General features: G+C 45.5%; 1 protein-coding gene across 1 annotated transcript; it reads right to left on the bottom strand.

Annotated features, from left to right (window-relative positions):
• Positions 1-295: 295 nt before the first annotated feature.
• LOC115061864 (uncharacterized) lies at positions 296-9,645 on the bottom strand. Its single transcript, XM_029530403.1, has 8 exons — positions 8,433-9,645; positions 7,655-7,927; positions 5,835-6,089; positions 4,795-4,965; positions 4,070-4,201; positions 3,513-3,679; positions 2,498-2,770; positions 296-2,426 (listed from the first exon to the last, which is right to left on the bottom strand). Exons 1-8 carry the CDS (start codon positions 8,689-8,691, stop codon positions 2,250-2,252), a joined length of 1,707 nt encoding a protein of 568 aa, XP_029386263.1. The 5' UTR covers positions 8,692-9,645; the 3' UTR covers positions 296-2,249.
• Between the last annotated feature and the right edge of the window lie 651 nt (positions 9,646-10,296).

Genomic DNA, 10,296 nt, shown 5'->3' with positions numbered 1-10,296 from the left:
TGGATGTGTGAACAAACTACTTTTAACGACATTAAAAGAGGAAAATCTGTTCCCACACTGGAGTCAGCAGCTTTTATGCAGTTTGCACTCCATCTTTTTAATGTTTGTTTCTTTTATTCAGCTACTGTCTTTATTTCTGACTTTGTGTCTCTGGGGGAATATTAAAGGTGGCCAACAATCAGACACGTGGTTTATATTTTGCATTGGCCATAAATAGCGTTTACAGGTTGTCACGTTTAAAAATGTTTTTAACAGAATTATCAGTGAAAGATTCCAAGTGCATGATGATTTACTGTCATTTTATTTTTTTGGCCCTTTTTGTCTCGATGAAACAGGAAAGCCGGACAGAAAAAAGGATGGCAAGTTTAAAATGTCATTTCGATTAAACCAAATGTCTCTACCTTTACAAACAGGATGTTGTGAGCAATTTGTGCACCATAACATGAAGATTTTGGGAAAAGTGGTTCCTCGGCCTGTGCAGATTGTAGAAATTGGTAATAACTTTGACTCCTCACCGCCGAGCTGGAAACCAGACCAATAAATCTGCTCTCTGCTTTCTAAAAGTACTTTTATTGACTAGATTTTGTGATGCTGCATGCAACTAGAAACATTTTCTGCTAAATTACATCTCGTATTCTGTACAGCTCATTACACAAACTGTGAATATGCACACGTCAACCTGTTGGTTGGACAGTTCTGGTCCAAAGCGTCCATGTCTTTTGGAAGGTCGTCCTTCTGATCATCCTCCAGCACTTGAGTAAATGAATCTCTATAGGAAAGTCAGTACAACAGCAAACATCAATACAAAACAGAGCTGGGGCGGGCGGGTGGGGTGTGTGTGTGTGTGTGTGTGTGTGTGTGTGTGTGTGTCTGTGTGTGTGTTGGGGTGGAAGAAGACAGGAAGTAATGCACACGCACAAAAATCACAGTGTACCAGCAAAAGACTGCACATACGTTGTTAGTGTAGGGTTAATATTAGAACGTGTGCATGATTCATGTGCACGCACACACACATGCACAGTTGTGCCTTTATGAAAATGTCTCCGTGCTTCATATCTTAATCATGATCACCGCCAACGAGTCATTTGCGGTTTACACTTTATCTGTCCGACGTGGGCGTTGGAGACGGAAGACGTCTGTCCATCTTATCAAATCAGTCTCATTTTCTCTAACGGAGGTTGGAGCATTCTTATTTTTCTCTAAGCTAACAATAATATCTCATGAGCGCACGTCACCAGCACAGATTAAAACCATTACGGGCGCCGCAGTTTATGCTGAATCAGCACACACACACAAAATACGGCGTGTTCATCCTCGGCTGAAAGTAGTTCCCACAAATGCATCATTCGGCCTTGTGTTGAGTAATGTTTGCTGAAAACTGTGACGCCCGGCTGACTGAGGAAAGGACGAAAATGGACGATGGACGGACACGCTGTTGGTTTAGAGACCTCCAGTCCAATTTGTGTCTTTCACAATTTTCTCTAAACATTCTTAATACTGAGCTTCAGAGCTCACTCTCTGCCTCGGACTTCAGGTCCAGTTTCTGCTCCTCTGTGACTCTGTCGTTCAGTATTCAACGGTTTATTGTGGTTAGAAATGGGGGAGACAGAAACAGAGACAACAGGTAGAAAGAGCTAAAGTGAAAATGATGGAGGACGGGGTTGAGGAAAAGGTCAAACATTTAAAAAAACAAAAAGAAGAAGAAGGGAATTAAGAGGAATATGGAAAAGGATGGAGGCAGTTTGGGAGAAACAAAGAAACAAAGGAGATGAGAGGAAACAGGAGGAAGAAATAACTGTCGTAAAGATTAAAACAGAGGCGGGTGATTGGCTCTGAAATGTTAACGTGCCCAGGAGATGTGGTGTACAAACACACACAGACACACACCGACCCGAGTGTGAGCTAGTAATTGTCTCCAAGAGTGGTTGTCCTTTTGCTGAACTCACACACGCACACACTGTTCACATGGTGTTCAGGACACTCCCATTGGGATGAGCTGTCATCGTCATGGTTACAGTCTCGAGTTCAGAGTCAGGACACAAAGCGAGCAGCGCATCGTTGTCTGCCGAGCACACTGCAGCTAAGTCCTACACCAACACACTCCCAGAAATATGCACGTGTGTGTGTGTGTGTGATGCAAACACTTGTGTAAAAGTGTGTGTGTTTGTGTGTCTGTGTCCATGATTAATGCTTTCTCAGTATCTCTCTCTCTCTCTCTCTCTCCTGGTCAGTGTCAGTGTCTCTCTCCCTCAGTTGCTCCTCCTGTGTTTCTGGTGCCAGAGCGCCGTCGGCAGGTTCTGGCAGCCGTGGTACTCCCGCCGCATCTCTCCGTCCGTCAGGGGCGGCGTGGCGTTGCAGGGAGCGCCCGCCAGGGTCACGTTTAAAAGGCCGGCCCACGGCTCCGGGAGGCGAGATGTCCCCGCGCCCTGATGACCATCAGAGGGCAGATTAGAAAAAGATAAAGAGGATCGCAGAGGAAGTGTTAGCGATGGACTACCTTCCCCAGGTGGTCCAGCAGGCAGACCGCAGGGCCGATGAGGGACCAGCCGCTGTCCTCCGAGCCCGGGTTCGGCCTCTGGTTCTGGTGGTTGTGGGCCTGCCGGGGTGGGCTCTGGATCAGGACCACGTTGGGGTGTTTTTGGGACCCGCGCAGCCTCTTGGACAGAACGCCGCTGTAGCTCTGGTCAACAAACAGCAGAACACGGGTGGCCCTGCAGCCCGCCAGGTCGGCCAACAGCTCGTTGACCGAGTATCGCTCCTTCAGGTCGGCCTGAGAGCAGAGAGGAAGGAGGTGGAGCTTCATTTTTCACCTGGAGGCGCTACAAGAACATTTTCTCTGCTGCAAGACAAAGTCTCGAGTGAGGAACAGGCGATGTGTTGTTTCGGCCATTGTTGTTTTGATGAGACAAAATGTTATTAAACATCAAGTTTCTGTCAGAAGAAGAGAAGAGACGACTCGATTTGAACTGGAGCGTACAATACAAGTAAATAAGAATTAGTCCTACACTTAGAATAAATAACAATCATAAAAAATATCAAATGAGTAGAAAGGATTGCAAACGAAGCAGCCGTATTTTGTGCTGATGTGGTAAAGCACATTGTGTGTTTTCCTGATTGCTGAACTGCGTGGGTGTGCATTTCTTCAAAGGCCCATTTCAGCTGAGCTGACGTGTAATCCCTTTTTTCAATGAAATACCTGATGACTAACTCGTTCTTACCCCAAACTGGAGGTCTGATATCGTTTAAAAAGACTAAAAATTCTAATTTTCTTTGTATTCGTGACCACGGCCAGCTGGACTCGGTCTGACCGGTTGGCGGGCGTCATAACGGCCTTTCCAGATGAGCTCATATGTGATTGTAGTAATACTGTTGTCTGGGTTGTCTGTGTGTGTTGAACTTTAATCTTATCAGACTGATAATGGCTCCAATGTGCGTTCAATCGTTTTCCACTGTGCTTCAAAGCCACCGCTCTCTCGCTCCATCCCATGAACCCGTCTGTACGTGTGTCTTACGATGCCGTTGAGGTTGGCGTCCCACAGCAGCATGGTGCCGTCGTTGCGCGTCGGGGAGTTCAGGTAGAGAACCAACGTATCGGCGCAGTGCTGCTTCCTGCAGACGTACGACACGTGGTTACGGATCACAGCTTTCTCCGTCGCAGAGTAGACGCCCTCGATGTCGCCTGTTGGGGAGGAAGACGTGTTTTTTATTTTTATTTTTCATTTAAAAAAAAAACAAACACACAAAAACCCCCCTCAATCTTGGTTGGATTGTTGTCAAAAAAAATGAATGCGCTCTGGAAGAAAATGTGTTTTGCATTGGTGGAAAGTACCAAAAACACAATTTTGAGGCTCCTGTACTTGATTTGGTCAAACTGACATATTTCCTGTAGAAAACTTGTTTGAATACTGTAATCCAAAACCTGATCAGTTTACACAACACATGACAATAACAACACATCAAATAGAGTTAATATTCACATAACTATAGCTAAGTTGGTGCAATTCAAACGCTCATCTCTAACATTTCAGGCCAGCTGTGAGACTCGCGGGTGAAAGCGCCGCCGTCCTACCAGGGAGTTGTCCGCTGCTGGCGAAGAAGGTCTTGATGTGGTCTTTATGGAAACCGTTGTTCCGCAGCATTCGGTAAAACCTCTGAAGGTTCTGAACGTGGTACTGAAACGTCATCTGTTGCTGCCAGCCGCCTGTACAAACACACACACACACACACACACACACAGGGTTAACCCTAACGCACACATGCTGACGACCACAGGTGTCCTTTGTACTGCCCCAGGTGAACTCTTTAAAACCTTTTAGGTTCGTTGTTTGGATTTGGAGGAAGTTCTGGTTTGGTTTAAATTAGGTGTTTGTTAAGTTGGGCAACCTTTGCTATCATGGTTACAATGACAAACACGTGATTGGTTAACGTGGTTTCGTTTTGTCATAGCGGGGTCCGTCTCTACGATCAATAGGTCTTTGAAAAGTGCCTTGAATGAACTTCTGCTGTGATTTAACCACCTCATTTCCTGGATACGATGGGTTAGTCCAGCAGTAACCATGTGACTTTGGGTGGTCGTCCAATTGGTGGAGCAGACTTCCTACTTTGTTCCTGCAGCTTCCCTTTCTGTATCAGATACCATCCTAATCCCAGTGGTCTGACTTTCCCTCCACTTTCTCTGCTCTCTCCTCTGTTATGAAGCAGATTTAGAAATTCCAAATCATTTCACTCAGGTTTAGTCATTTTTAAATGACTTTAGATCGATTGTCCCGTCAGTCAGCGGACACGCTGTCCTACCTGAGATGAGGACGGCGTGGTCGCAGGTCTGGTACAGCCGGCAGGACAGGTGAGTGGCCAGCGGCTGCTGGTGGCAGCGCCTGGTGTTTTTATTCAGCTCGCAGCTGGAAACAGGCAGACTGGGAGATCCCATCGGCAGAGGCTGGGGGCACCTGGCAAACTCTGCGTGATCTGTCGGAGGCAGAGCCGAGGAAATAGTTCAGAGACTGCACAGGTGCTTTTCTTGGAAACAACTTCTGAGCCTAAAAAACTCACTGCTCATCCTGCAGACTGTCACAATCAAAAGTTAAGGAATACTTAATCCCCACATATTTGCACCACGCCAGAGCTGGGTTTGTGGTTTTATCCGAGGATTGTTTATGTTTGCCATAACAGCAAAATACCATTTTCCCAGAAGCCTTTCTCACGACGCCCAGGTTGCTGGCAGCAGCTGAAGGTCTGGGTGGTCTTGGCAGAGCTTGAGATGCAGGCTTTTATTCAGAAAGCCTCCTACCAGCAAAAGTGAAATGAAATTCCATGCAAGCCATAAAAACTTGAATTTATGGATTTTAACAATCTCGTTTGCCATTTGAAATCTTTTGCCTTCCCTTAAAACTTCAGCAGACCATCAGAGACACCAATTAAATGGATGTTCTGATACAAACGGGACGAAGATTTATCGACAGACCACCACAGATATTTGAGCGTCAAAAGTCTTGACTCCTGTTGGCCTAGTCCTAGTGGATGGATCTTATTCCTGATGTTTCTAGAACAAACTGCAGCTCAGTTCACAGATGACTTCTGATGACGGTGACCTTCTTCTCACCATTGTTCTTCAGCAGCTAATCCGTCTGTTTGCTGATCAAAATAAAAATGTGTCATCAGAAGAGGAATGTGTTTGGCCTAGCTTAGCACAAATAATGAACAAAAGAGCAAAAGAGCAAATGGCCACCCTCGAACTAAAGCGTGAAAACACACCGTCTGATTGCTCCATGTTTATTAGTGAGAGACTGTTTAGTTCAGACTGGCCGAAGTTCAGCGAAGATTCAGTCCAGACTCACCAACACATCTGAGTCTCTGTGTCCGGTTGCTGTCTCCGACTCCGACCACCAGCGGGAGGAAGTGGACTTCGCACAGCCCGCCAACGGCTTGCTCCACCACACGGCCGCCTCCACTGGTGACGATGGTCCCGCCGCGCGGCGCCCCAGCCGCCACCCGGCTGTGTCCGTTGCCCATGAGCCTCTCTGGCCCGGGTTGCCGACGTTTCATCTGGTTCTGACAACGGCCCTTTAAGGCCAGAGTCAAACACTCGTCACCTGCAGACACGAGAAGGAAACAGCAGCTGAACTTCCTGTGGAGAGGAAAAAAATCTTTTACAGTCAATAATTCGACTGGGGGTTTGAGTCCATTAGGCCTTTAGGCCGCTGCAGCAGGAAACAAGACTCTTGGTCCTGTCGCCCGAAAGGCTGACTCTTTAATTATAACACAAATCTTATTATATAAATCTTATTATCATCCCACTCTTTAAAAAATTGCTTCTAGGTCTTCTATCTATCTATTCGTTGTTGCCGCTCATTGTCATCAGTTGCGGTTTAGCTCCTCCATGCAGAACCAAATTTCCTTTGCAAAGGCTGGAGTTGATCACTTTTAGGTAACGGCCTCCTGCAATCGAATCCAGAAATAAGGGGGTTTTAAATCAGCTCGCTGCTGGGGGTCAGGGAATGTGTTGCTTTGTTGTTTCTGGACGTGGGTAGCTATTAGGTTATTAGGGGTCCAACAGCAGTTTGTTTCTCCGCAACAATAAAAGCGTTCATCAGACTACGATGTGCACGAGAGGAGATAAACATGAAGGAATGAGTTCAGAACATTCACGCTGATGTTTTGGCTCATTTTGAACTGTGGAAACATCCATTTTCATCCATTCCTCCTCGTCCTCTCCGGGTCAAATGAGGTCTGAAGAAAGTTTCACTCAGAGAGATGCTGGTTAAACTCCATCTGCGGGACGCAGCGGGGGGCACGGCCCTCTTTGTGTGCGTGTTTGTGCGTCTATGAATAATTGACAGCGGTGTGTTGGTGTAACACAAGACCAAATCCACCTGAACATCTGGGCCTAACCTCTCTCACAGCAGGAGGTCAGTAACTGGCACTTTAACACAGTCAGGACCTTTGCAGAGTACATTCACTGCCTGTCCCTGCAGACCATTTTTACACGAGTAAAGCACTTTAGAAACATTTCTTTTCCTTTCCCATTTGGCCTTTCCCCCCCCCCCCTTTTTTTTTTTGATGGATAGCCATTCCACAAATTATCAAAGTTTCTACTGTGAATACCGCTTTTTTTTTTTTTTTTTTAACCCCAAAAATTATCCAAGCTGTACACCGTATCCTAAAAAGCAAGTCTTCTTTTTGGGATGAATACAAAAAATTTCAGGCACTTTGCTTCTGGGGTGTTAAAGAGGGATGCTGGAAGTGCAGGTTTCGGAATTAAAAAGGGTTTGAAAATGGATAAACCTCTGTGATGCTGACAAAAATAAAGTGCAACGACAGTTTTTAAAATATGCCAAGTAAAGTTCCCCAAACCGTCAGGAACTTTGTGTTTGACTGACAGACCAAATGTGTTTTAAGAGAAATCTCAGAAGATGAAACATCAGCAATGAAACAACAAACTTAAAAGGCCAAGCAACCAGAAAACCGTGAATTATAAAAACCTAAAGAAGTGAATGAGCTCATTTTGCAGTTTAAAAACAAAAACTGAATCTCCTCATGAGAAAAGATAAAGTGTAATTATTTCCATGCACAGTGTAAACAACAATGAACAGAGTGGCTGTTAGTGTTTCCAGGATGTTCAGTTCATATTAATTCATCCCACATGTAAAGGTCTCACCCAGGTAAATGCCATCCAGGTGGGTGCACCTCTTCTTCGTTACGTTCACGTCCACGTAGAAGAGGACCACCGGGTGTCCGAAGTTCTCCCCAGGGCTCGGATCCAGCACCAGCACGGCATCGTGGGCCGTGGAGCTGGGAAAGGCCTGCTGGTGTCTGCGGGGACCGTCCCCTCCGTTCAGGACCTGGCTGACGCTGAAACCTGCCCGCGCTTTGGAGCTCACCGTCCCGCCGGAGGAGTCCGGCAGGATGGCCAGCACTTTGTCCGGGTTACCTGAAGGAAGAATAGCTTATTACTGGGAAAATGTGAATCTGGTTCCTGAAATATATCAACAGGACTCACAGAGGTAATAAATTTAAAGCTTTGTAGGGGAAAAATTATTCATTCAAACTCATTCTCACCTTAGATACAGTAAAATAAATTAACTGCCTTTTTACTTTAGTTTATATTTGTACATTATGTAATCATTTATATATGCACAGATTTTGGATTTTGAATACATCTGCTAATGATTTCTCATCACAGTAATATCAACACAAACTAATTTTCAAACAGCCTTCACTGATATCGAGCGTTTGATTGGTATATTTCTAAATCTGGGCTGAATCTAATAAGTTAGTTCCAAACTGAAATTTGCATCAATTAATGAAGTTTCTTTGCTGTAAATACTATTTTGTTGTAGTTTGTCCCTCTGGATAAACATTTAAACACAACTTCAAACTGAAAATTTCCTGGTCTCGCACTTGACTGATCCATGCGTGACCTTTGACCTCCCTACCTGCAGCAGAGCGAGGCTCCGACACGTACACAGCCACGGCGGACGGCGGCAGGTGGGCGAGCTGCCTGCACTCGGCCTCGGAGAGCGAGGACATGCGGAGGCACCGGTCCAGCTGGTCCCACTGCAGGGACTGGAGGCCCGAGCGGACCCAACGCTCCAGCCGGCTCGGGGACACAGAGCCTGCCGAGGCCGCCGCCTCCGCCAAAACGTGGAGCAGGAGGACGGAGAGAGGAGCTGCAGGACGCACAGGGAGCCTCATAACTGCTTTTTATTGCTGCTTTCTTCCTCTCTGCTGTCTCTTGACGTTTCTGTTCTTTCTTTTTTGTTCTTTTTATTCGTCTTTGTTCTGATCTTCACTCTTGATTGTCCCCTCGGTTCATCCTCTTCTCCCTTTTGATTTATTTCCTCCTATATTTTCCAGATATTTGCCTTTTCCTCGTATGTCCGCTTTATTCTTTTTCTTATTCTTTATTTCTTTTGACTTTTCACTCCATTATTTCTGACGCCTCCTTTCACTTTTTTTTTTTTTTTTGGTTCCTGAACTTTCCCTTTTGACTCCAAATTCAGGCAGTTTCCATTTTATTCTATTTCAGGATCATTTATTAAGACTATCCTCTAAATGTAAAAAGCAGCTACTCTTTTTATTTGTAGTTATTTCTTCCTCCTTTATCTGGAAAGGAGAGAATGAAGTTCCCTCAAATGTTGATCTGAAACATCTTTTCTCATTAAAGAGTTGACAGTCTCTTTTCTTTCAGCTTTATTTTTCCTTTTTGTCTGTCACTCTGTCTTTAATGTCCTTATTATATCTCCTCTTTTTCTGCATCTGAGTGGATGCAGTCGTGTCAAACATCCTCTTTGGGTTGGTCTTCTGATTAAAAAAACCCTTTCCGTCTCTTTTCTGGATTTCAGAGGGGAGAGTTTATCCAACAGTCCAAAGCAGGCAGCACTTTAGTTTTTGTCTTTTTGTTGTCCTTCTTCTTTATTCCTCTGATTTATTCTGCTGAGCCGGAGCAGCAGATCTCATCCAGGAGTCCTGATGAAGTCCTGATGAAGTCCTGATGAAGGAGGCTGGAGGTCCTCAGACGACAAGTCCTGTGTCTTGCTTGTCCTCCAGTTTGGGACAAACACTCCGTCCTGGATCGTCCACAGCTCAGAGGACAAACACACTTCTGCTGCTCAACCAGCTCACTGCTCGGCTTCAGTCTCCTCGCTCTCTCCTGGTCTCTTTATCTGTCTGACTCTCTCTCTCTCTCTCTCTCTCTCTCTCTCTCTCTCTGTCACACACACACACACACACACACACACACTTTCTTCTCTCTCTCTCTCCTCCTTTCTCAGAAAGCTCTGAAGGAAAGATGGGAGGAGAGAAGTCTTCATGGAGGAGGGATGGATGAGGAGGGGAAGGTATGAGAATAGGAAACAAGGAGAGAGAGAGAATGAGGAAACTATGAAAGGAAAGGGAGGAGGTTGTGAAGAAAGAGAAAAGAGGGAGGATAGGATGAAAAGTAGGATGAAATGAAGACGAGAAGAGACAACCCAAACAGAGAAGGAAAGAGAACCTGGGCAGGAAAGGAAAGAGGTTAAGGACGAAAGGAAAGGAAGAAAAGGAGGGAAGGAAACAGTGGAGGAAGCGAAAAGCCAAGGAAGGAAGGAAGGAAGGACAGGTGGAGGATCTGGGTTCACCTTGAGGTGTCTCCTCCAATGAGCCCTCTAGTGAGGAAAGGTGAAAAGTACAGGCTTCACCGGCTTCAGCAGATGAAGCAGAAACTCAAATAAATAATAATAAAAGTGTTGTCATCACAGATTTTCTCAGTTTGAGTATTTATTACCTGCTAAAACAAATATACTGAATAAAGGCCTATCG

The sequence above is a fragment of the Echeneis naucrates genome, chromosome 21 (genome assembly GCF_900963305.1).
Source record: "Echeneis naucrates chromosome 21, fEcheNa1.1, whole genome shotgun sequence".
Taxonomy (NCBI): Eukaryota; Metazoa; Chordata; class Actinopteri; order Carangiformes; family Echeneidae; genus Echeneis; species Echeneis naucrates.
This window is presented reverse-complemented; position numbering and strand designations above follow the sequence as displayed.